This window comes from Poecile atricapillus, chromosome 1 (genome assembly GCF_030490865.1).
Source record: "Poecile atricapillus isolate bPoeAtr1 chromosome 1, bPoeAtr1.hap1, whole genome shotgun sequence".
Classification (NCBI taxonomy): Eukaryota; Metazoa; Chordata; class Aves; order Passeriformes; family Paridae; genus Poecile; species Poecile atricapillus.
In genome coordinates this window covers 174,339,072-174,365,830 of record NC_081249.1, presented here as the reverse complement: position 1 = coordinate 174,365,830, position 26,759 = coordinate 174,339,072, and the positions used below count along the sequence as shown (strand labels likewise).

General features: G+C 43.8%; 2 protein-coding genes across 2 annotated transcripts in view; both read left to right on the top strand.

Annotated features, from left to right (window-relative positions):
- MTHFD1 (methylenetetrahydrofolate dehydrogenase, cyclohydrolase and formyltetrahydrofolate synthetase 1) overlaps nt 1–26,759 on the top strand; it is a 158,625-nt gene that overhangs the window by 102,390 nt on the left and 29,476 nt on the right. The window lies entirely within an intron of this gene.
- On the top strand, nt 425–18,478 carry PPP1R36 (protein phosphatase 1 regulatory subunit 36). Its single transcript, XM_058853952.1, is given in 8 exon segments — nt 425–490; nt 4,306–4,370; nt 5,482–5,562; nt 6,250–6,282; nt 6,284–6,360; nt 6,481–6,528; nt 7,011–7,153; nt 17,792–18,478. Coding segments are annotated over 8 exon segments (666 nt in total). The 3' UTR covers nt 17,945–18,478.

Genomic DNA, 26,759 nt, shown 5'->3' with positions numbered 1-26,759 from the left:
CTGGGGCAGGGCTGTGCTGGATGTGAGCTGGACAAAATATCTCTCCAGAAGTTACAGTGCAGCTACCAAACTGCCCTTTGCTTTGGATTACCCAAGGAATGCACTCTTCAAATTGCTGAAAAAAGGGAATTAGGAGCTTCCAGCACAAAACTGAAGGGAAAACCTGCACCAATGTTCATAGTATTTTGCCCAAGGACAGTAGTTATTCCATTCACACAGCATGATCCTGTTTTTAATGAGCAGGCAGAGCACTTGGCAGGTAAATGGCATAGTCATGGGCAGTATTAGCTACTGTGGAATTGAAATCTGTGCTTGTGTGTCCAACACAAACAGTAACACACACAGAGAGTCTAATATTCCCAGAGAAACCAGGGCTGACATTTAACAGCCCCTGGGAAAAGAGGAGGAAATTAATATGGTGGGGATGGGAGACAGAGGCTTGACACAGCAAGAAGAAACAAGAGGCAGAGAGGAGGTGGATGACTGGATGGTGAGTCAGTGATATTTTTGTTGAGTTTATGTATTTGTTTACTTTCTGGGTGTGATATCCAAACTAAACATTAGATATACCTAAAGAATGAGTACATATACATATTGTTGAATGCTCTCAGCTGCTGGGATGCTCATGGACACACAGACACCACAAGAAAAAACACTAAAAGAAGCCTATTAAGGGTTCAAGGTCAGTTGTTCAGAATTATGACAATTGGAGCAAGCCTATTTCTTGCTTTCTTTGTGCTTATGCCTCATAACCCAGTTTTTAATTATGCACTAACAGGTTTTTTAATTCTTTTTTTCTTCTGCAGAACACCTGCCTCGGTCAGTGCACACAATGGGCAGTGTAAGCTCTAAGAAGGTAATAGTTTCTGATTCAACATACACCTTATTTACAGTGTGTTGTTCAGCCCCAGCTCTGAAGAATTATTGCTTAGAATGCTACCTGTGGAACTCGTCACCATCATATCCTGATTGCTTCAGATTATCTATTTAGTTTTTACCCCTCAGATCTATGTAATTCTCACAAGAAAGAAGGTGATAAATCAGCAAAAGCCAAATGCCATGTGTCTATTATGGCATCTTCCACTGGAAATGCCAGAGATGTTTTTTTCAGAGAACTTAGTGTTACACTTTTCTTGGACTGTTCAAAGCAGATTTCCCTTACAGAGGAAGGTTTGTCTCCCCTGCCTTCTGCACCTCAAACACTAACACAGGTAGCCCTGGGTATCTGCAACACATCCCTTACTTTTGACAATACTTTTAGCACAATTTTTACTGGAGTCAGGATGGGCCAGTGGTCTCCTGAGGCTGATGACAGCTCTGCTCTCTAAAAATGAGCCAATGAGCCATCAGTTCCATACATGCTCTTCTCCCCTGAGCCTGTTTCTAAAGTGCTGCCTGGCTGCCACAGATGAGACCTGAGGTTGTTCCCAAACCTGCTTCTCTCATCCTCTTAAATATGTAACTTGGCTGCCAAGTCATAGATACAGACTTGGCAGCCGACAATAGCAACTGGAAACACAACATACACAATGCAATTGTATAAAAAAAAAGGAAAGAGATGGCTGCAGAGAGCAGAGCTAGAGAGGAATTTTCAGGCTGTTTTGAGATCCTTGCTTACTATTCATGGACTGATTCTGTTTGCATGGATACGCCTCTAAATAGTACCCACAAGAGAAAAGAAGCAGTGTTTGGAAGACTTTGGAAATAAGGGAAGTTAGGGACAGGTTGCTCTACGGAAATTTTCTTTCCCCACATTGTGTTGTCCATTTGTTCTTCCATGTGGTCATGAACACCTGTGTTGCTTTCAGGACTATTTTCCCTAGTTAGCAACCATTGCAAAAATGATTGATACAATTTTTAAGAGGTGGAAACACAGGAAATGTTCCTTCTGTCTTACTGACCTGATCTGTCTAAAAGTCTTAGATCAGGTATTTTCATCCTTAAAAAGTATACAATAGTGCAGCAACATTTCCTTAGGTTGTAGTGGGCCTGGTCTGTTGCAAGGTGTGGTTATTCCCTTGTCCCCTTATATTTATCTGTATCTCCACTGGCCCTTGTCTGACTCCACCATGAACTGATACAAAATGCTAACTAAACAGAAAACCTCGCATTTATTTTTGCTGGATGACTACTTCTGACAGTTTAGGGAGCCGCCTTGCTGTGGGATCAGAGATAAAGGATCATCATACAGGTAAGTAATGGGAAAATTTTGATGGGGTCAAAAATGCTTCTTCCATTAACAACTGGCTCTTAGGCTGGTTTAGCTGTAATGTGAAACCTCACCCTTGATGGAGACTTGACTTCTATTGGCAAAAAGTGCTTTTGTTAGCATAACTTGAACCAATTTTGGGTGTGAACTAAGCAATAGCAGTTATACACAACACTGACCTGTTTTGAATGATGTGTGAGAGATTCTCTGCTTGAAAAACCAAATGTTTCACAATATCCCAAAAATTCTAAAACTCAAAATCATGCCTTGAAGTGACCTGCCGTGGTATATGGGAATTATTTCCAGGTGAAGCTTCCAAATCTTGATCTGACTGCTCATGTAAGGACCTAGGTCACGTGCTTGTGACCCGATAGATATACTTTGAAATCTTGTAAAGCCCAAAGCTAAAAGTTTGTTTAATATTTAGAGTACTGTCACTGCCCATAATAGAAGGACCAAGACCAGTTGCTGTCACTGCTGCCAGTCCTGGGAAAACCAGGAAAATCTCTGCAGCTTCTGACCAACAATGCCACAATAAGCATAAATAAGTGGCTGTGGAGATGTTGGCACATGTAAAAAAATGATTTCCCTGTTTGGACCAAAATGTCACCCAGGGAAGCTGCTTAGCAGAGCTGGGAGGAGCAGAGCACATTGGCCACGAGTCCCAGCACCCAGAGCAGGCTGCAGTGGAGGGCACGTGCTGGGATCTGCACATCCTAGGGGACGGCAGATGGTCACCGCTGCAAGCAGTGTCACCCTAGCCCCTTCCTTCCTGACGGTGTCCTGGCAGCACTGTGCCATCTGTGAGCCTCCCCACCTTTCCCAGCTCCATCCTGCTGCTGCTGTTCATGTTTGCCTCTGCAGCAGATCCCAGGAGGCCCCACGGGTGGGCAGGGACCTGCCCTGCTGCCCCAGCACAGTGGCTGGGACAGTCACTCAGACATTTGCATTAGTGAGAAGCAGCTAGGATGTATTTTTAAGACACAGGGCTGGAATTTTCTCCTTCCTGTGGTGTGCTGGTAGGTCTTGCTATGCTGGATTACCACCTTTCCTATTTGTCTTTCATGGCTCATAATCCCTTGTGTGTAACATAAAGGTACAGCATTTGCGTGGGCCTTTTCATCCCAGAGTGGCAAAACACTATTAGAAAGCTGGAACTGAAGAGTAGAACAGGCAAGCTGAAATAACCACTTTTTGTCAAAGGATTAGAGCCATGATTTCCTCATACTCATCTCTGCGGTCTAACCACCGCATGAGCTGTGGGCTGCTGACTTGAAATTATTCTGTTGTCCCATATCCAGCCTCTACTACCAAATTAGATTGAGTAAGAATCTGTGAGAGCCTTGTGGCTGCCTGCCTGAATAGTACCTGGCAAAAAGTCACAGGAAAACTTAAAGTTTCACCTGGTTTAAATTTGTAGGCAGAAGGATTTCAGCAATAAGAGTAATTTTGCTTTAAAGGTGACCTGCAAATAATAGTTACAGGTTTGCAAGTCTCTCTTGATAATTAAGAAAGGAGTAATAGACCACATTCATTTCCAGGGGATATTTCTGTTTGGAATTCTTAAAAATGTATAGATGCTGTAAAATGCTGTTACTTGTAGTTTTGTCCAGTGTCCCCTGAACAGTCTATCTGGCATTTATTTAAAGTTCTCGGAATATCAGGAACATGCATAATATATTCCATCTTTTAGCAAAGGTTTATTTTCTCCTGATACTTAGAGTCTACAATTACATAAATATTATTAAAAACCCAAAAAGCAATGTGTTGTTTAATGCCTGGTTATTACATTAGATTTCTCAGTCTTTTCAGATTCACTGGCAATCAAAGAACTGTTTCCTTTAGCAAATTTTCCATTAGTTATTCATAACCTGAAAGACAAAAAGGAACAAATACACATTTTTCTTTCTTATACTGGCAACCTTTGAGAACTTCTGTGGAAATAACTCACACACAAGCAATATCTGGGGGAAAAGCAGGCTTAAGAATGATGGAAAGTGCCCAAAATGCACAGAATTTGCATTATAAATATTTTGTGGGCCTGAGAACTTGAGCATAGATTTATGACATGCACTCTATACACTGCCTCCTTGCAGAGGGTAAAACTGACTTGAGGTGTGTGGTGCTGGAAAGCTGATACCAACACCTTTGAATCTGCAAGGTAAATTAATGATGTTTGGTTTCAAATTACGCAGCTTTAGGCCTTGATAAATACAGCAGTTCCAAGTAAATTCAGTTTAGTATTTTTTTTTACACAAGCATCAACTGCAGGACAAATTCTTACCTCATGATGGTGGAGTAAAGGAGAAATGCACATTTACTCCATACTTCTCTCAAGCTGAACTACAGAGGGACAGCTAAAATTGTGTGTCATGTATCAGAAATGTGCCCCACACCCTGGGGCAGCTGTGCTGGATGCCAGGGCCAAATGCCACGCCAGGTGTCCACAGGTGGAGGTCCATGGAGTGATGTTCCCTGGTGATGTGTGTGTGCCTCTCAGTGGTGGGCAGTGGGGGATGGCAGACCTCTAGGGAAACCACAACTCTGCAGGGGAAAAAGTGCACCTAACTCTGCTTTGAACGTCTGTGGCAGGTGTGGATTAGGACATTATCAGGCCTTTTAAACCATTATGGGGAAAAAAAATCCCAGAACCTAAAAACACCCCACCTATCCCCCCCTGCTCTCTTCTCAGGCGCTGGGAGCCAGTGGAGTCACTCACGCTGCTGCCTCCTGCCCTGCTGGGCATTTTCCAAGCTTTTGTCCGGCTGGAGCCAGGCTGCTCACCCCTGTCCTGGTCACACAGCTACAGCAGACACGTTTCATGGTCTGTGTCTCAGCAGCTTCAGCCACCTTCTCCACAGGGCTTGGGAACGCTGCTGACTCTGCCCGGCAACTCTCCAGGGAGAGGTGTGCGCTCTGTGGTGACCTCTGCCTGATCTTCCCTCAGTGATCCCAAAGAAGAGCTCTGGAATGGGACAGTTTGCATCTGAAATCTTCCTAAAGCCACCTGAGACACTGCTGGAAGGGTTTACATGTCACAGGGCATATGAGGCAAGAGGCAGAGCAAGAGGACCCTCAGAAGCCCCTTTGTTCTTGGCTTCTGTATTCTTGAAAGCAACATCTCACAACGGCCTCACCACAACCCAAATATTTTCTTAGAGTCAGCTAGAGGTCAAAATGGATATATCTTCATGTTCTGGGATGTTGACCTCTTTCTACTGCTCCTAGTAATTTAAAATCATACTGCTGCATGCTCATACTCTGTATTTCAGCTCCAATCCAGCAGCTGAGGAAAACCTCAGGGAAGGAAAAAATGCTTTCTTTCAGGAAGTGTGTGTTAAGACATTAAAGAGGTATTTCAATTTGACTAGCCTAGCTCAAAAAGAAACAAGATCATTTGGGTGGGAATATTTTCACCCATTGTCTGAGGATCATGTCTGAACAAAGCACATGAAGCAGGAAGCCAGCTGTCATTTCAACAGGGTGGATGAGTGGTCTGAACACAGAAACAGAGCCAGACATGCCTGCTGTTGAATGCTAGCTCAGACTCAGCCTGGTCTGACTTTGGTAAAGTCATTCAACATCTTTGTTGCTGTTTCCAGATCGCTCACAAGGAGGTAATAATTCTCATCTACTCCAAAGAGTATTGTGAGGTAATTAATTCATCTGTGTAAGGCACTTCAAAGATTAAATTATTATTATTATTATTAATTTTATAAATTCACAACATGGTATAGCTGACTTTCATCCATTACTTAAAACCTCTTTGATCTAAATAATACAGTTGCAATTTATTATATTAGCAACTAAAAGAGCAACTTCAGACACAAGCTTAGAGGTGAAATGTCCTGTTTCTCTCAACATCCCCAGCCTGGTCTGTAGTTCTAACAGCTGAAAGTTAGTTCAGGATACCTGCCAAGCACATTTCACTGCCTGTCCCTTTGAAACTGAATGCAATGAGAGCAAGTACCAGGCAGACAATATTCTCAGACTGGAATGAGCACTGTGTCCTTGAATGTTATATATTGGTCAACCACCAGTGTCTTCCAAGAGGATTGCAGTGCCATGCTCCCTGGCTGACAAAGGAGGAAAATTGCATAGGCTGTCCAAGTGGGTACAACATGATTATGTGATGTTGGATGATGTAAAATGTGAGTAACTGCTGGCATTTCACATCAGCAAGGCATTGTCTCTACAATTGAGAAAGCTGTTTCTGCTGACACTAGCAATTTTTTAAAGGAATACTGTTTTTCTCCTCTGGATGCCTTCAGATGCTGCTCTACTTTTGAAAGAAGTGAATTACTCACATCACATTACCTTTTGTATCTGGTATGAGCTATGTCATGTAGAGTTTGTTTTGAGAATTCTGTGTGTAGCTGGATGTGGAGGGACCTCTCTTCTCATTGACAATGGGAAATATTAGAGGTTTAAAATCTCTCAGCTATGAGGTTCAGTGGGAAACAATACTGAATTCATGTTGTCTTGAGCACATGCAAAGAAAAAATTCTATCACCTGTTTGAAAGCTTTCTATGCTGTTACCTAAAGGAAAGTGAAGTGCAAAAAATATAGAAATACCTCTGGTAATGCCCAGTTCAATCCATTCTTCAGCATGTTTATTGGACTGTCAGTAATTCTCTAAAAACTTTCAAAGTCTTAGTGTGGGGTGGAGTGCTTGCTACAAATAGGTCTCAGCCATTTTGCTAATATTTAGTATAATGCAGCCCTTGAGCAGAGACTTTGTTCTTTCTCATAATGGTCTGGTGGTGTCTCTATCTGCAAATCTGGGAACTTCATAGTGACCATTCTCATTTCTACTTAGAAATGAGAAACTAGATGAGTTCCACATAGCCCTGCTCTTCTACCTACCTTTTCACCTGGGAAAAATTGCCCTGGAACTACCCAGAAAAGGAATGCAGATCCTTGATTTTATGAGTACATTAGGGGTATAAGTACACCGAGCTTGCTCAGCAAATCTGGAATCATAGGTCAGTCTTTTGGGGTCAGAATCAGTGGGATTCAGCTTGTGAGCAGGAACTGCTTCCTGTATTGGGATATATGAGATACTACAAAACCCCTTGGTCTCACCATTTATGTCTCCCATCTCCTTGTACTCCATGCTGTCCAGGACATAGGCTCCTCTGGATGGAGAGAGGAGATTTTCTGGCAGGTTTTGAACCCTGCTTTGCCCCAGCCCTTTCCTGAGTGGTGAATGCTGTTGTCCACGTGCCACAGCATCACCACAGTCTGCTGTTCAGGATGGTGGCAGGGCCCAGTCCTGCTGCAATGGGGCCACCAAATAACCTGGGTCCACAAGGTAATTTGAATAAATAATTTCTACTTCCACTGATGTTAAATCTGTGTGAGTCCCCTGGACCAAATAACCATCCCTTACTGCCCTTTCTCAGAACTGACATTAGCATCCAGCCATTTCTGCCTGCAAAACAGAGCAGCAAATAGTCACAACTGAGTCTGCTGGGTGTGAATTTGTGCTGTGGGTGACATTGCTTTAAGACTTCATTTCTAAATACTTTGCAAAGCAGGTTCTGATGACTCTTAGGTGCTAGAAACATGTTACAGCATGAAAAATAAGTGCTAGGAAAGCAGTTCCCAAGTCAGGGTGTGTGACCACATTTGCTGCCTTGCAGAGTGGAAGTGGGGATGCCAGGGGAAGAGATCAGGAGCTGCTGTGTTAGAGGGTTATGTGCCTTGGGAGAAAGCACTGCAGAATTACAAGCTGTGATTGAAACAAACTTCTGTGATTTTTTGGAGTCTGTAATAGTTTCTGGAATTGGTTCACCATTTCTTAAAACACTTAATGATTACTTGCTTCACAATTCATGAAGCCTTGATATAAAGGCTTTACTTATCTTCAAGGGCAGATTTATCTGGATTGAAGAATAGAGTGCTGGAGGATTGGTGCCCCTAAGGAATTGATTTACTCTACATCCATAGATTTACAGGTGTTTCTTTCATTGCTCAAGGAAGAATTTATAAATAAAGAAAACCATCAGCATAGCTCAGTACACAAAGGTGGTAGACTCAGCTGAGGTTCTGGGATGCATTTTATAAAATGATTCCCTTGCTCTTGGCTGGTAAAGGACAAGGAGGCCACACCATGGGTCAGGACACCTCACTCTGTCTTTGACTGGTGTGGCAAACACAGCAACAGACTGAAACAAAGGGGAGTTCAGACCTATTGCAATATAGGGTTATGTTTCCTGGATCAAGGGACCTCTGGTTAGTAGGGATCAGCTATAAGCTACTGGATAAACCCTGCCAGCTGAGACTTTTCAGTGCATTGTGCCATGCAGGGCTCTCAAAGTGAGTCCTGCCTATTGGTGGGAAACATATACTGAGTACTGCTCTTTTCTACAATAAGGCTTTATTTAGATTCATTGCCATCCCTGAAGGGAAGTGCTTGCTTGTCAGGATTATCTGAATGGAGTGTTAGAAGAAGATTAAAGAATAGGCACTTACCATGAAGAAGCAGGAATTCAGGATATTGGTCTACTGAAGTATAAATACAAGTAAGGAAAATAAAATTACAAAAGGCAATTTAAGGTCCTATTTAATGTTGAAGTTCAACCTTAATTGTTTTAGTTTCTTAGGTGAATTGGAGAGGCAGGGGGATGTTAGTCATGCTGTGAAGAGCTTTCTGGTATTGAATCTTCTTTCCCTGTTCAAGACCTCCCAATTCTTGTTGTCCACATGGTCTAATTATAAACTAATATAATACTTATATGTGCTATATTTCAAATCAATGGTCTTTCACTAGGAAGTGGTGGGGGCAGGCAAGAAGACCACTGTGTTTCTGAAGGTGGAGTTCTGAGAGCTTATGAAAGGGATTTCGTAACTACAGAAGAGAATCAGAAGAACGTAAAATTACACTTGTGATAAGGATCCTTGGGTTTGTGATATGCTGATGTATTTGGGCAAATGTGAAAGAAGATTGCGTAGTCATTTGTTTTCCTGTATCTATCCCACATAAATCCCATGCTCAGGGCTGTTGCTAGTGGCCTGTTTAGGAAGAAAACTCCTCCCCCTTCCTCCAAGATATAATTTAATTTCAGAGGCTCTTTTGCTTCTCTGCGTAGCGCTGGCAATGTGCCACAAGGAGAGACAGACTGGAGGCAGGGCATGCCAGTACCACTTCAAGTTCCTTGTTAGTGGTGCCTGTAATTTGCTGCCAGTTAAACCGACAGACAGATTACTTGGAGACAGGGCTTGGTGACCCACCTAGTCCTTTATCAGCCCCATGCTCACATATGACAGGCACATCCAACGCTGTGCAGTCCTCCAGCAGCTCTTCTTGCAGGCCCAGTGTGATAACCTAACAACACAGAAAACCAAGCTGGTTATTCCTGCTCCTCGTTGCTGTGTTTGGGGGTTCCTGCCATTTGGGCTGCCTATTTGAGAGGCTTAACTCATCTGTTGGGTCCAATTTGGTCCATAATGAGCCAGACCTGATGGTCTGAGAAGCTCATCAGCTGTCTTGAACCAAAACCACTGATACTTTTAGAAGTGTCAGAGTCCACAGTCCCTCAAGGGAATATCTAAGACCATCCAGGCTGCAGAATTCATTGCTTCTATGCATTAAACTGTCCTTGGAAAATAAAGTATTGAAAGAAGGTCCTGTCAGAGAAAGTCAGGGGGAATCTGGACATCTTTTGCTTCTTGTGACTTTGTCCTTTGTTGATGCCCTGCTGATTCTTTGGAAATCCAAGCCTGAGGCTTCCATAATTTTTTCTAGATTCAGGAAGATCTTATAAAACAACCTTAAAAACAACTAACCAGTTTTCCAAAGCAGTGAGCATGAGGCATTTCCCCACTGGAGACAGCTTGGGAGGATTCATGTCTGAAATATGTGACTCTAAGAACAAAAACTCACCAGCGGTGGATAAGACATGAATGGAACAAAGACTATTATTTCTGTCCTGCATTTTCTTTCTCCTTTAGTTTCTGGTTCTGCTTCCAACCCTTTCATGTGTTTTGGGGGAAATCTGCTGAATTTTATTAGCAATTATCCTTGAGAAGCCCAGAGTAATTGTTCCAATTTATTAAGGAAGGGTTGGGCAGCTTTAGAGCTGGAGCCCATCAGGGAAGGGCAGATAAAACCAACTCTCCTGCGTGTGAGAAGAGGCTGGAAGCTTTTAGGCCAGCAGCACTCCCAGGAACCTGCAGACAGCCGGGTGGATTAGAGGGGAAGCAGAGGAAATAGAAAGCTCTTTGGTTTGGAATTTCCTTAGTGTTTGATCTGAATTGGTTTAAAATACAGGCTTGCAGTGTCAGCCAGTCCTGTTTAGAGGCGGTCCCAAAAGCGCTTCGTGGGCCTTTTTGAAGAGCAGTAAGTGGTGACTCTGGGAGAGCCAGACCCACAGCTCCAGGCTGCCGGTGACAAAGGCAGCCCTGGGGATCCCTACCCCCAGGGCTTTCATGCCGGCTTCAGGAAGGGCTCATAAACTATGCAGGATCAAAGACAGCAGCCTGACAGGCTGTGGGCATGAAGCTTATACATTGTGTGGGGCAAGAAAGACTGTCTGGGCCCGAGCCTCAGCTGCTGTGGCCCCACCAGCACTGCCCAGCTGCTCTGGAAGCATCTGAATCCAGCCATGCTCCAGAGGGATTCCTTCATGGTGGTGGCAACCAGCATGTTGGTTTGGGTGCCTGAAATCCACACTAACTCCTCAGGGACAGTCACTCTTCCTGCATCCCTACTGTCCAGAGCCTCTTTCCTGAAAACACTGTTTCCTTTTTGTTTTAAAAATAACTTTAAAAAGATATTTTAGAGAAGATGTGTTGGTGAAGTTAGGGGTGCCAGCCTTGCCAAGGCATATTGTGTCCTCATCCTCAGACAAGGCATGGCAAAGCAGCACCACATGGCCAGTGCAAAGCAAGCCAGTCACTTCTGGGGACTCTGTCAGGGGCCTCAGTAGCCCAGGGTCAAGGTCTCTGTTGCACGACATGAGTGAATACCCAGGACAATAAATGTCTTGTGAGCCAAGGAGTCACAGAGACCTATGGGACCATGAGCTAGAGAAGTGTTCTGATCTTCCTGCAGCTCTGTCTCATCTCATAACCAATTCCAAAAGTGTTTCTGGTGAGCTGCTGACAACTGATTTGGCCACAATGGATTGCAGCAGAGCTCTGGATACCAGAATGGAAAGCTGTAGCCCTGGTATAGAGAATTGTTGCTGAGTACATGGAGCAGAAAACTTTAATGAGCTCGACATGAAAGTCAGCAGGGCAAAAATCAGTGCAGCCCTGAATCTTACCCCTGCCACCTCCACTTAACTCAAACTTGAAAGTGAAACACTGTGCCTGCTGGTTGCCATTTATGCCTGCATAAATCTCCTCTTATGCCAAGTCTGACATAGCATAAAGACAAGTCTAGCAAGGGAGGGAGACAATGTACCTGAAGGGCAGCAAGTGCAGGGAGCAGAGGTAAGAAGGAGCTGTTCTCGGGCATTAGAAGTGCAGAATCCCACCTCTGAGTGCAGAAGGTGGTGCATGGCTATTTAGAGTGGTGGAGACTAGCCAGACTTCAGCAGTGATGGTCCCAGCCATGGGCTGAAATGGAAGACAAACTGATAGTGAGATTTAAAAAAGAACCTGAAGAAGTGTGGTGGATGAGGAGAGGAAGAGAGGGCATTTAAAAAGGGAGAGAAACTAAGGGAATGATGAGGACAAGAAAAAGGGGATTTTTAACAGGTGATGAGGATGATGTGGTTTAACCCTGGCCAGCAACTAAGCACCACCAAAAATGGTTAATGGAAGGAAAATGTAATGACAGAGAAATCATACACTGCGTTAGTGTTAGGGACTCTTTCCTCAGCCATGCATGTTCTCACCCAATGTTTCCTTCCCCTGGCAGTACAAAGGAGCAGTCCCCACACAGCACTCCAGCCCCTTGGCATCCTCTCAGAGCAGTGTCACGAGAACTTTCAGTCAGTTGGCGTGAAACTGCTGCTGGTCCCCCAGAGGAGTCACAAACGTGCACCTGCCTTCCTGCAATGCTGCTCCAGGCAGCCTTGCTCCTGGCTGGGGTGGGGGAACCTGGGTTTCTTTGTAATCAAGAGGAGAAGGTAACCCAGGAAACGATGGAGGCTGAAACTGCTGTCCCAACAGGGCTTCCATTATAGTGTGTCCCGTACCACCAAGTGCTGGACACAGAACGTTTCCCCTGGATCCTGACACATCAGCTCTTCACCAGGCACTGTGGGAACAGCCTTCTCTGCCAAATTCTTGCTCCCAAATCCTGATGGGCAGAGTCAACCTTCTCTCTGGTTGGACAGGGAAGGTCATGACAGCATTGCATTACTTATTGGGTGGCCCTAATGTCTGTGCTTATCAGAATCTGTTGGAGGAGTTTACTGCAATAACTTGGATTCAAGAGCTGGATGCAGCTGGGTTAACAGCTGGGTTAACTGGGTTAAAACATCCAGTTAGCTCTGCTGCCTCCTCAGCCACTCCTATTGCCTGGTGAGAGGGAATGATCGAGACAAGCAAGAGATCTAGTGGTGAAAAACCAGCAGCATGAAACTGTGTTCTTAAATATTTCCATCACAGTGGGGATTGGAGGCTGGGTTGGGTTGGGCTGTTGGTGTCCAGGCTGTGGAAAGACACAGGCTGTAAAAGAGGTGTGTTTTTAAAGTCCTCATGGTGTAAGGCAGGTGCTGTGTGAGGAGAGGGCTCACTGAGTTACTCATAGCAGGGTGGCTGACTACAGCTGCCTTCAGAGTTAGGCTAATGCTGAGCCTGTTATAATATAGGGCACTTCCCATACCATGCTGCAATTATATAAACATAATCTTTTCCAGGCTGACTCATTCCAGCCTTAAATGTTATCTGGATCCTCCCAGACCATTATGAACAGCCAAGTACAAGAGCTAAAGGATAGAACTGGTTAACACTCTTAATTATAAGATGGTTAGGAATTTTTTGAGCACACATGGATTTGGATGAAATGGAAACTGTGGGGAAGGTTACTTTTGATGAGTTATTTTTTAACATAAAAATGTTTAGATTAAAAAGACTCTTGACAGTGTATCATCCCCAGTTTTGCTGTATTTCTTTATAACCCAGCTGTGGGTTCATGGTGGTGTTGAAACTGCTACTTTTCATTCCAATTTACCATAGCAACATTTCACTGAAATCTTATACTATGTTGGTCAAGTGCTTTCCCTGCCAGATCTGCCAAATGTCTATGTGTTCACGTGAAATCATTGATATTTCACTGAAGTGTTGTCCCTGAAATTGTAAAAAAGGATGCTTAGGTGGAGATCATCTTCAGCTTAAACACTTAGATTGTTTGTAAAATGCAGCATTAAAATCCTATCATGACACTATTCCAGACTGGAATTTGAGAGTTCCTGCAGACCTGTTATTTGTATGTGTTAGCATTAGTCCTTTTGTGCCTCCAATGCTAAGGAAGGAATAGGTGTGTCTGGCTTTCTCCTTTTAAGTTATGAGGATTGTGCAACCTTTCTGTAGTGCCAGTTTCCTTATGGGTATTTGTCACGATGGGAAGAATACAGAGTGTTCCCACAGCTGCATCAATGGGGCAAACAGGGTTGTGCTGGCCTCCTTTCTTTTATGCATGAACTCACCCCAGCCCCTTCTCAGCTCTGAGAAATCAATATTTCTATGTCAATTCTATAATAAATATTGTTATGTTATTAGAAGCCATGATGCTTTTTGCTCACTCTTTCAAACTTCTTAAAAGTCCTGTCCTGAAGCTTGTTGCTCCAGGATGTTTTCCTGACCCTTTTCTGTATTTTCCTAATTAGCAACTGTGCTCTAGACATGGGAGGTGCCTTCTAGTTCAATACTTATTTTAGGAAACTGGACTTCACTCAGGTCTTTTGGTTTAGTGCCTCACCTTGGGGAAGAAAGCACTGGGAGAAAGAAGGGTGAAGACCCCTGGCCTTCTTTGTCTCTAATTATTAGTATTGTTTTCTGTTCTTGGCTTCTACATAGGTTTCTCTGCTAAACTAGGAGCTTAGCTCCCAGACACCACACGAACTGTATAATGCTACAAAAAGAATCTGGGTTTCAGATTTAGGTTTAAGAACCTGGGGTCACTTTGGGTTTCTCTTCTCCAGTACTCTGAAGACAGAATGTTGTGCTTTACCAGAATCCATAAGGAACCCAAGTCACTGGAGTTGTTTTGGGAGTTTTCTTTGGCAAAGGGCCATGCTGTGCATGCAGAGTCAGGCCTCTTTTCCCTTGTATATATGTGAAGTATCAGCAGGATTGTGGCTGGTGGGAGCCAGGTATGGAGATACATGATTTTCTTGATCAAAAAATCAGTAAATTGATGTCCAGGGGTGCTAAACAGAGCTAAAGGGCTGAAAGTTATTGTCTTCATGGACAGCTCTGCATTGATATTTCTGGCAGCTGGGGATCAAGGTCTGGACCACTTGAAGCTATCAGGAAGGTAAGGGACACATCAGGAGCTGGTGAGCTGATGTGGAGACAGCTCCTGTGCATCTGGCAGGACCAAGCCAGAGCTCTGGGGATCTGTAGGTTAGCAGGGAAAACATGCTTGCATTCCCATGAGGGTGAGTTGTGCCATCTCCAGGAGAACTGAATGGCTGCTGGGATGTGTGCATCACCCTCTGCTTAATGGCCACCTCCACGATGGTCATTTGGCTTTGTGTGACCGTCTGGGGCTCAAGTGGGTGGCGACAGCATCTCTTTGGCTTCCACTGGGCAAATTGCTGCTTCTTTAACAAAGGCCCTTTGTTGTTCTTGGCATGTTTTGTATTTCTTCTTGGAGATACATCAGGCACCTCCTTCCTGGTTTTCAAGTTTATTGTCTCAGTGTTGTCCTGGCTTTATGCCCCCAATAACTCTGCTTGTTGCTCTTCCAGTGATGTTAGGAAGAGTTTTTTTTATTGACTTCAGTGATAACTGGGTTAGATCAGCACTGACCACTTCTGAGGGGCCCATGCAGAGACCTCAGTCTAGATAGCATAGCAGGGGAGCCTTGCCTGCTCATCACAACCAGCTTTGTTCTCTGTCAGATTTAATTAACTCAGCCATACAATATTTTGCATTTTCTTCTTCTGAGGCAATGCAGAAGTCCCCTCTTTCTCTTGGACAGTGGGTCTCCGCGTGCTGTTAATGAGGATCTACCAGCAATGACTTTATTGCCCTGGTGGAATGCCAGCTTGGCATAGCCCCATGAGTCATATTCAATGCTCTGTTCAGAGAACTGAAAGGACGACTGCTGCTATTAATTTTGTGCTCTTGTTTGCTGCCTTAGGAGAAAAACATCATTGCACAAAGATCTGAGCTTCTTTGAGGTAAAAAAGTCACAAAGATAAACAGAGAGTGTGACTGAATGTCAGCCCAGAGCGTGTCCCTCCCTTGCACATACACCTAAATGCTCCTTTGTTTTTGCTTTCCCCAGTAGTTTATTTGTAGGGCAGATTGCACAGAATAACATTTTACCTCCAGAGCCTAGATGTCTCTGTAAAATACCATCTCTTTGCCCTTCAGCTCAAATCTTTTCCCCTTGGAGCCCTAAGCTAGGGAGTTTCAGTCCCTTGGTGGCTCTTGGACTCCAGACAGTTCCCACCACAGCCTGAGGTCCCTCTGGGAAGTCTGCTCTACACATTTCTTCTCATCGTTTCATCTCTGTAGGTAAAAATTTTTACAGTCTTTCATTTTCATTGCCTTTGGTGACATTTCTAGATGTCAATGAGCTCTTTTGGCCTGCCACATACAGCTCCATCAGCCATTTGTGAGACTCGCCATGTAGCAGGCTTCAGCAGAATCAATGCAGAATATCTAGGCCCAAATTATACCTTGTACTTCATAAACTGGGAAGCTTTTCCTTGAAAGAGTGGAACTGTGGATTCAATTCCAAGGATACCCAGTAGTCCCAGGGATGCCATCTTTTCAAGAACAGACTTGGTAGAGATCAGATATATAGGGAGTTAACTCAGTTTATACCAGGGATGACAAACAACACATAGGAGTGAAAAGCCAGATTTTGTTTTTTTAATTGGCAAGCAGACACTTGGAGGAGAGATGCAATGAGTTGGTGCTTGGGGAGTGATATTTTCTGTGATAATAATGCTGTCATTCAGGGTGGGGATCATCTTGTCTACCTGCAGCTGCCTAAACACTCTCTGTCCAGTCAGACCATGCCTTCAGCTGCCTCAACAGCCACTGTGGGATAAAGAAGCCAGAGGGTGAATTGTTGCCTCTTGAGATAGATGTGTGTGATAGGAACCCCCACAGAGTCACTCATCCCATCAGCCTCTTTCCATTGATTATTGAGGGAAACTGGTGGTGATCTCAGGTTAGACTAGCCAAGACTAAGCCAAACTGTTCCAAGTTGAGCAAGATGGAGTCCATCTGAGCTCACTCTGTTTCTAGCTTCATCTATCTGCATACCTTTAAAACAAACAGTGCTTTCAGATCTTCACTGGTCCATGCATGGATTTGGTTGTGCTATGAGGAAGGATAAAATCGAAACCTTTTTCACTGGGAGAGGGACCACTAGACTGAGAATTTGGTCCACACATGAGGAACAGGAGTGTGGGTTCTGAGAGGTGTGAGAGAGCCTGAAGCTTGCAGGGACAGTTCTTTTGGTTTTCCAATGACAAAACACCTACCACCAATTGTAGTGCTTGTTTAAAAATCATAAGTTTTCTGTGGAAAGGAAATATGCCTTAACATAAGCTTGAGAAGAAATTAGTCAAAACTTCTGAGAGTCAAAATGGGGTTTGTTTCTTTGCTTATGATTCTTTCCAACTTCTTCAGTCTTCCTGAGTTTTAGTTTTTAATAATATTCTGATCTGAAATTACTGATGCACTTTATTCCAAAAAAGTAATTTTGTTACTACATTGTACATTAAATATGCAGTTTTGATGGTAAAAGAAATAGAACCTTTTCTCCTGATTAATGATAAACACAAAGTGTTTCAAGCCTGTGTATGCCATAGGAGAGGAATTCCATTTCCCATCCAGCTGTGGTTAACAGCAGTATTGCTGCAGTACTTTTAAATGCAATAACTCAGGACTACTACAGTAAATCAGTTTTGTTCTGTTAAAGTGTATGGAAAGCTCCTTTTAAGATTTAAGTCTTCTTTTGAATGGAAATGAGAAATTCAGAATTGCCTTCGTCAATGCTACGGCACTGCACATGCAAAATCTCTGGATATGTCTCTAGCACATGACCAGTGAGTCTGGTATTTCTTGAGAGCATGAAATTTGCTGCAAACGCTCCTGTAATTGTTCTGTGCATGTTCTGGGATCATCGGGTGCATCCCGAGCATCTTGGCTTTATGCATTATGCACAGAGTCATGTAATTGGTATGCAAAGGAAGCAAACTCTCAGGGAGCTCCACTGGGATGTCTGCAATCTCTGCTGTGTGCATGCTCACTCCAGACACAAACACAATGGGTTTTCAAGGTGCTGAGAGCACAAGCACGGTTATTTGTTTTCCCCTGGGGCAGAGCAGGCATTCTCTGCTAAAGGAGGCAAGGTTCATTGCAGGTTTGCCTAGGAAACATTCCAAACGTGTACCCCTCTCTCCTGTTTTTCTTTTCTTCGTTGTGTCAGGCAGATTAACATGATGTTTTCTAACAGGGTGGGCATCACTGGAGCTCATTGTAGTGAGTTAAAATCTTGGATGAGCACACCCCATGGACCAATGGAGGAGAAGAGGAAGAGGAAGAACAAGAACAAGGACGAGTGGTTCCTCTATCCTGACAGATGACTTCAGTTTGCCACCCTGAGAAGCCCTCAGAGGAAGGCTGAGCAGTGGCAGCACTGTGCTCCAAGGAGCAATGGAGAAGGTGACTGTAATCATCAGTGGCTCTGTGTGACAGCATGGTTTCACTTTGCTCAGTAAATCACTTTGAAATTGCAGCTTAACTCATTTGTCAGAGCTGGGGGACTTTGACACACAAGAGACTGGAGATCTAAGCTGTAGTTCCTGGTCCTTCATCTTAATACCTTCATTGGGCCATTTCTGAGATTATTTTCCTGGCTGATTTTGACAACTGCTTTGACATCTGCAGATGAATATGATTATTGATTTCAATGTCAACCCTGTTTTTCTAATGAGTTTGAAAAACAGCCAGGAGACATGACTTAGTGGAGCCAAAAAATTGGTGATATTTTGCTTCTGAAGGAAGCTATTCCAAAATCTCTAATAAATTGTGTTCATTTTTTTTCCCTTATATTTCTTTTTTTTTCTTTCTTGGATAGAATTAACCTTAATTATGACTATTTTACCTGTAAAACTATCTGTACTTGCCAAATACTAAAGTATTAGCGTGGAAATTTTAGCAAGGAAAATTTAGGATGAAATCTAAATGGATGGAAACTAAAACTTGGTCATAGCTGATAAAAATAAATGGAAAAATAATGGATGATTAAACACTGGAAGAAAACCACAGGTATAATATTTCATCATTGCTAAAGAGAGAAATTTGACACATTAGTGCCAGTTTGGAAATTTTTCAGTAAAATATATGAATTCTGGATAAAAAGAATACTTTTACCCTTGCAATATGTGGTTTGGTTTTTAAAAGAACAAAAATCTGCAGCATAATTATGATGAGAAATGTACTTCTTCTGGAGTAACCAATAGTCCAGGGACTGGATCACTTCTGTGGGATGGCCCTGCACTGCCTTATTGAGACAGACACCTGGAGTGCAGGTTCACAGCTAATACTTAGTCTTCTCACTTAGATTGGCACATGTGATATTAAGTGCCTAAGTAGCATTGTGGACCAGGCTTATTTTCCACGTGTCAGGTAAGTTCTTTTACCATTGGATGAGGCTGTTGTGGCCTGCAGCTTCTCTTCAAGCTTTTCATTAGACATCCGTTCTGGTACACAGCAAAAATATTCAAAATATACTCTTCGAAATTTTAGATGATGTAAACCTTCTCCCAGAGGAGAATAAATATAAAAAATATATTTAGAACTGTGTGTGGCTTCTGTCTCTTCCTCATATAAATGATGGCACACTCTTTATTCTCTGAGCAACCTGGTCTAGTGCAAGGTGTCCTTGCCCTTGGTAGGGGAGTTGGAACTAGATGATCTTTAAGGTCTGTTCCAACCCAAACCATTCTGTGATTCTATTCAAAATTAACATTTCTAGGTTATACCTTCATTTTGGGCAGACATGTTAGAGATCATATGGTCTGAAAAATGGTGGTGAGACCTTAAGATGGGGCTTTAGCTGCAGTTTTTCTGGGTCAAAGCACGTGCAAGTGGCTTTCCCAGCTGCATGGGTGACTCCTGGACGGTGCATGCCTGGCGGAACACGCAGGAGGCAGCTGAAGTATCACTGCCCTGTGGCAGCATGGCTTCCCTACATGATGCAGCAAGATGTTGGCCAATACCTGGAGCTGAGGAAGGCTGTGGGACATCTTCCCCTCTTAGTCCTGGGAGAAACCTGTCAGTTCCTGCATTAGGAGTCCTCTGTGTGCTAAAGGACAGGTGTAGCTGTGTCCCTCTAGCTGCAGCACAGGGCCCTCCGGGACCTGTGGGTTTGACATCCCAGCACGCTCGTCCTTGTGAAAACACCTTGCTTTGTCACGGCTCGGCAACAGACAGTGCAAGGAGCCTTCGAAAGAGTACAAGGGCAAGGTGTCCTTTGCCACCTGTCCTCAGGGCAATGCAGACTGTGGTATGTGCTAATAACTGGGATTTGTTATTAGTGCCTGCGGCAGAGATTTCACAGAGTTGCGCACTTGGCCGGTGGTGGGCCTGGGATGACAGGAGAAGACCAAAGGGTGGAGCACACACTCACGTAGGCACCAAAGCTCCTGGGTGCAAACAAGCTTTTTGTGCATGGCCACTGACCTGCAAGGTCCTTGTCACTGCAGAGAGGAGGGAGTGCTGAGCAGCTGCTGGTGCTGCTCAGGAACAGTCGATGAGTTGCACTCAGAGATGATGTTCAATTTTGTCCCTCTACAGATTCGAGGCAGGCTCCTCACAGGCTCCTTGAGGGAGCAGCCTCATGAAATCGTGAGCAACAGGGGATCGCTTTTTTCATGCTATTTTCCTTGGACAAAAGGCAGCTCTAGACCAGGCAGGGTCTCGGTTACTTCTGTCTGCACCTAGAACATGCTGGCTGGCTGGGTCACCCCATAGGAGTTACCTGGGTAAACCCTCATGTCCATAAACCGTGGTTTAAAACACTGCACTCACCAGCCAAGTCCTCAACCATGGCTTTGCATCTAAGTTTTCTGTGGTAATCTGACAACAACCTTGAACTTTTCAGAAAGGGTTGAGAAATACCTTGAAGTTCAGGTCCTTTAGTCAGCAGAATCCTTTCTAGGGCTGTCTTCTCAGCAGCAAGCGTCTGCTTTTTCTGAGGTTATATGTGTCTAATACAGAGAACCCATGCTTGTTTCAGCATGTAAGCAAGACCTGGCAGCCTTTCACACATGACAGTGAGTCACCCTTGAGCAGGAGAGAGTGAGTCAGAAAGGGCAGTTGACAAGCTTTATTTATCACTCTCCTGTTATTTGGCCCAGGATTTTACCCTGAAAAACTCACCCTTGCTAATGATAGGCAGAGCTCAGACATATCATATGACTGCTAGCTTTTTTCCCCCATAGGTTTTACGTGCAGTTTCATATCAGGAAATCACGACAGTTGGCTATTTCCGAGAATTTTTATTTTTCAAGGGGTTCTGAATGTACCAGCTATATTGGAATAACTTGCCTGAGCTAGGGTCACCCTAAAGAGAAGAAACTGAAATGCCTCTGAGTGATGAAAAGAGCCTGGGGGCGTTTACAAAGTTCCCATTTACTTTCTTCTCTTAGGGCTGCTTTGCTCAGAGCTTAATTGAATGCTGTTAGCACAGCCTAGTGCCTTGACTCTCTTTTGATTATGGTTCTGCCACTCACAGGCTCCATATAGGGTGTGTCAGGCTTTCCAGTGTAAGTATCTATTTTCAGAAGTTATACAGCTCTGTTGTAGAAATTCATTCCAAGCAGAACATTGGCAGGAAACGTCACAACTCAGAAATGGAAAAAGAGACAGAGAAAAGAAAAAAAAAGTCTGCCTGATGATTAATTAAGGAAACTCTGTCCTTGGGAGATTCAGGCATTGCAGCTTGAGAAAGGGGGCAGTGTAGCAAGGGGAGGCAGCTGGATATGGGGTGACCATGTGTAGCTGGGTGTCTTGAGGTATGGAAAAAAGTGAAGTGAGCTCAAGTCCATTTTACTTGTATTGCAGGTGCATTTGGAGCAGCAGCCTATGAAGCAGCAGGCTCTCTGTGAGCCAGCACGGCAGGACCTGGAAGCCCTGCAGGTCCCTGTCTCCAATCTGTCTGGTTCAGACTGTTCCTCTTGTCCTGTTAGGGGCCAGTACCTGATATACATTGAATACCAAAGCAGTCCAAACAGCACATTTTTCTGTGCAGGCCAAAACCAGCATTTCATCAGCAAAATAACAGTATTTGTCTGTTTTTGCTTGGAATCATAGAGACATTTTACTAGTGCTAAGCTCTAGTGAGACCAGTGAACTAACACTTCTATATGTGTTAAGGACTGTGGCTGTTTGTCCCTAAAAATGGGACTGGGTGCTGCAGCAGTTAAAGATGCCATCGTGTTTCCTGATCCCACCAGTGTTTCCTCTCTCCTGGGGAAAAACAATTTTTTAGCTCATCCATTTAATTCCCCTCACAGATAGCCAAAGCACTCTTTGAAAGAGCTCTAAAGATGCTTCTTATTGCTTCTGTTTATTCTGTGGTTTGTCTCCCTTACCCTGTCAAAGCCAAACCAACCAACCAACCAACCAACCAACCAACCAACCAACCAACCAACCAACCATCCTCCACCCAAAGAGAACCATTAGCAGCTCCTTTGTACAGACACAGCTGCACTGTGCTCACTTGCTCCTCACCTGGGAATGGGTGTGTTGCTTGTATTGCTTTTTTACCTGCAGGTGTACTGCAGAAAAGAGAGCAGCAGTCAAACTGGAAACTGGATCAGGCAGTGATTTGCTGCAGGAAGAGAGGTTGTCAGTCCGGATTTCCTTAAAATCTGGATTTCCTTTCTGGATTATCCTGCTTTCAAGTGTTGGTGATATGTGCTCCTGTGCTGGCTGGGACTAAGATCTTCATCCTTTAAAGAGGCTGCACTGGAAGGACCACAAACTAGTTACAGCTCCTGTTGCTTAAACTGAACTGTAAATATCTGCAGTGAGATTTTTACAGCTTGAAGGAAAGAAACAAAACTGCAATTTGAGGAATTTCAAGATGTTCTTACCCTAATTCTTCTTCCATGTGAAAGAGATCATACTAAGGCTCAAGGAACAGGCTGTAAGTATGCTGTCACCTGTCACAGCCTTTCTATTTGGAAGAGAAAAAGCTCATATAATGTTGTGTATTTTTCCCTGTGTTCTTGTCTATTTACAGAAGAATAAACAGTTTTTTCCCCCCTTTCCTTGAATACAGCAGAAACAAACACAAACAAGTCACATCTGGACACAAATTCCCAAGTCTGCTGGTCCTGATGAGGTCTGACCTCAAATGGGCTCCCTTCTGTGTGGCTCCTCCCTTTTTTCTCTCCTATATGAAGCCAACAAAAGCACATCAACCATGACCTTATGTGGACAAGCAGGGAAGTCCTTGACTTTCTGAAGGAAAAGGAAACCAGATCTTTGAGAGGACTTCCATTGTTCATCTGTCTTTACAACATTGGAGAAGAATAGTTATTCTTTCTACTGAACCTGACAGAGTATGCATAACGTGTTTGTAACTATAATGGGATGTGTGGGGATTGTGGATTAAAGCCTTGCCCCAAGGCTATTATTATCATTTTTCAGAGTAATAATCAAGAGATGAAGGTGCACCATCTAATTTAGGTGTTTCAGCAAGTCATCTTGAGACGATGCCTGGATCTCCATATTGATTGGATTGGGAGACACAGTATTCCCAGGATGCTGGAGCTGGATAGGCGGGGTACTGACCCACCCATTGCTCCTTCGTACTTATGCGCCGTAAGAGCTCTAACAGCTGTGATGGGTGGAAATGTGCATTTTAGAAGGAGAAGGGTGAGAGGTGAAGGACAGTTATGCTCTGCATAGGCAGGAGCAGCCCAGATGGATGGAATTCTGATGGCCAGGTGCAGAGGGAAGGCCAACACAGGGTAAGCATTTGCTACAGCTCACCTGGCCAAAAATACAAAAGAGGTGAAGCCTTCTCTCACTAGTGGAAAAAGTGTCACTGTCTCAAGCTCTAGTTTTGTTAAGGTTTACTGCCTGATCTAAAATCTGCTGAGCAGGAAACACAGTAGGACAAGAAATGCAGATTTCTGGAGTCAGGGTCCGGGATGATTTCTCAACACAGGTGCTGGCCATGCTGAGTAGGGGAATGCTCTGACTGATTTGCTACTCACAAACAAGGGAGAAATGGTTGGGGTTGTGATGGTCAATGGAAGCCTTGGAGAGACCAAGAAGGGGTAGAATTTAAGACCATGAGAAAGCAGAGATAGGTGAGCAGCAGAAAAAAGATCCTGGGCTCAGAACACCAGACTTTGGCTTGCTGAGGAAACTAGCAAGCAGCTTGTCATGGGATATTGCTGTGAAGAGTGAAGGGATGTTTAGGGTGGATGATCTTCAAGGGCCATCTCCTCAAAGCCCAGACATGATCCCTACTGTCATGCAGGAGGTTAAGAAGGCAGTTCATGAAGCCAGGGTGTACAGAGAACTACTGACTAACTCACACATAAAAAACCACATAACAGGGGGAAGCGGGGACAGGCAGTCAAGGAGCAGTGCCGAGCTACACAGGATGGGATTAAGAAAGCCAAAACTGGGTTTGAGCTGATAGCTGGTGATGATGGGAAGATCAACAGGAAGGGCTTCTACAGGTAAATTAGTAGTGAAAGGAAGACTAAGAAAATTCCACGGCTCAATTCCCCAGAAGTATGCCTTAAATTGTGCAACATTGAATGTAGCATATCCTAAATGCCACAGAGCCCCCAAATCACCCATGTGACTGGAATCTAAATGAGAGGGTGGTGGTACTGGTAGTAGTCCAGGAGCCAGAGCTGCCAGGAAGGTCTCTAACCTGTGGTTGTGAGGATTACAGGGTTTAAGCATCACCCTGCTGTTCCACTCTAATCTGCCACCCTTCAGGTGTGCTGTTGGTACTGCAGGACTTCCTGTCCTGACTCAAGGTGCTGGTGAAGGACTTCATGAGTCCCTAACAGATCTAATAAGAGTCCCAGGTGGGCTGACACCTTTCTGCAATGGAATTTACATCAACATGATCAACCGTGGCAGCTGATAGTGGATCTGTTCTTGTCTCTCTGAGCTGGCAGAGGCTACAATGGCAGCAGTGTGCAGTGAAGGACTTGCCACTTAGGAGTTAGCAGCAGAAATGCTCTCTGAAACATGCCCAAGCAGACCTTGGATTTCTTGGTACGCTCTCACTTTGTCCCTGAATGGCTGCTGCTTCAGATGTTGCACAGTTGCTGGTTCAGCAGAGTCATATGCACAGAAGAGCTGCCATAACTGCTTCAGGATTAATTTGGGTTTAATCAATTTTTTTGACATGTTAACATTTTTTATTTCAACACTATTGCAGAAGAGTTTTGCTGGAGGCTACTTAAGTCTCTGGAGACTTCTGACTAGAAGCACAAACAGATTTTCCAGGCCTGAAGCAGCAGATGTGTATCTGGACAAGCAAGACACTGCATCCCCTGCTGACTGAGAACATGGAGCCATGAATGTCCTGGAGCAGAACTCCCAGTATTTCTGAACCATCTCTCTGGATGAGGAAATCTGGTGGAGCAAAACCCAATAAGAACTGAGCTTAACTTTGTAGTGAGGATGTAACTTTAAGCGGGACAAAACTGCATGTGCCTATTAGAAATGAAATAGACAATTTAGATAATTTCTTTGAAGAGTAGTACTTCTTTTTAATGTTAAGTCTGAGCTACTGGTTGATGACAGTCCAAATGTCCCAGGTATAATCTTTCAGAAGAAGTTGTGTGACTACATAAAGTTGAGAAACCTTGCTGAGAGCATATCTGCATTAAAATAATTGCCTTCTGTGCTATTCTAATTTAATTTCCAAACAGGGCTTGATTGCTGTGTTACTATCCCCTTGGCATGAGCAGAACTATATTATTTTTTAGTTTTTGACCTTCCCTTCACAGCCTGAAATACCTGACTGTTATGACTAGAATATCACTCAAGAGGGGACATTCTCTTCAAAGGGAAAACTGATGTACTACACTGAGGAGAAGGCTGGTAGCAAAGCAAAGTCGCACAAAAATCCAGGAATATAGTTTTAATATCATGAGTAATTTACTGCTTAAAAGGGCTTACATGTAATACAATAACTAATACAGGATAAGAATTGTCTTTCTTTCATTATTTTGTAATTGGAAAAGATCATTAAAAGATTCCTTTTGAAATAAACATCTCTGTACCCTGGAGAGCAAAACAGCAAATTGGCTTTGAGCTCTGGATTTCTCCATAATGTTCTACTTTAAAATAGAACAAACAAAGAAAAAATGAATCAGTGGAATAGTAACTTGTAGAGTAAAATAACACAATTCAAGTGCTACGAGGGCATTTACAAATGCCATTATAAATGCCAAAACATTGTTTTAGCTTTCCAGTGAGTTCTAAATGTGAATCTTCGTCAGTTCCACTGAAGATCAGGAACTTGTCTATTTATTGTATTTTGACAAAATACTTCTCTGTGGTTCTTATCTGAGGTATCATCCAAGCCAAGCTCATCCTTGATGAATTAATATCTATGGAGTCACATGCCAGGAGCGTGGCTCTTTCAACACCCATTTGTCTAGGTTCAAATTGGTATTTAATTGGCCCAGTTTGCAGAACAGACCCCTGGCTCTCACTCAAGCTCCCCACTGCATCAAGACATGGACATTATGGACCTGTTGCATCCTTCTCTCCCCTCACAGTTCCAAACACCCACAGACCTGCTCACCCAAACTGGTGAGATGCATTGAGGGGACATACACCAACTGACTTAGCCCAAATCTTTCTGTCATGCTTCTGCTTCTCAACGAGATAATTTGTATGTTTTAGTTCCCTAGTGGCACCCATAAGCCTCCTCTGGGGGTACAGAGCATGGGTGAAACCCCCAAACTGGTCCCTGTCACAGGGGGCTGCTGAAGAGACCCTGTGATTGCAAGAGAGGGAGTCCATACAGGTGCTGGTAATTTTACCTGGGATCTTCACAGCTCTGAAAATGCTGGCAGATATTGGATATCGAGCACAGCTACTCACAGTGTACTTGTAAGTGGGTCCCAGCTTCTCAGTGTCACCATCTTGGAGGGACAGAGAGGAGCCCCATGGCTTCTGAAGCCACACATGCTTTTTGCCTTTCAGGAGAAGACAAGGGCCCTGGCTGGAAATAGCCAGTACATGACAGCCAGCAGAAGATACTGTCAGTGAACAGCATGGAGTTATTTCGGTCCCACACAATGCACTACCTTTGCTATTTATCCTTGAGTGCCTTTTCCTAGCACTGTGCTTATTTATACTCACACAGCTATAGCCCCCTCGGTGGCAATGTCAATA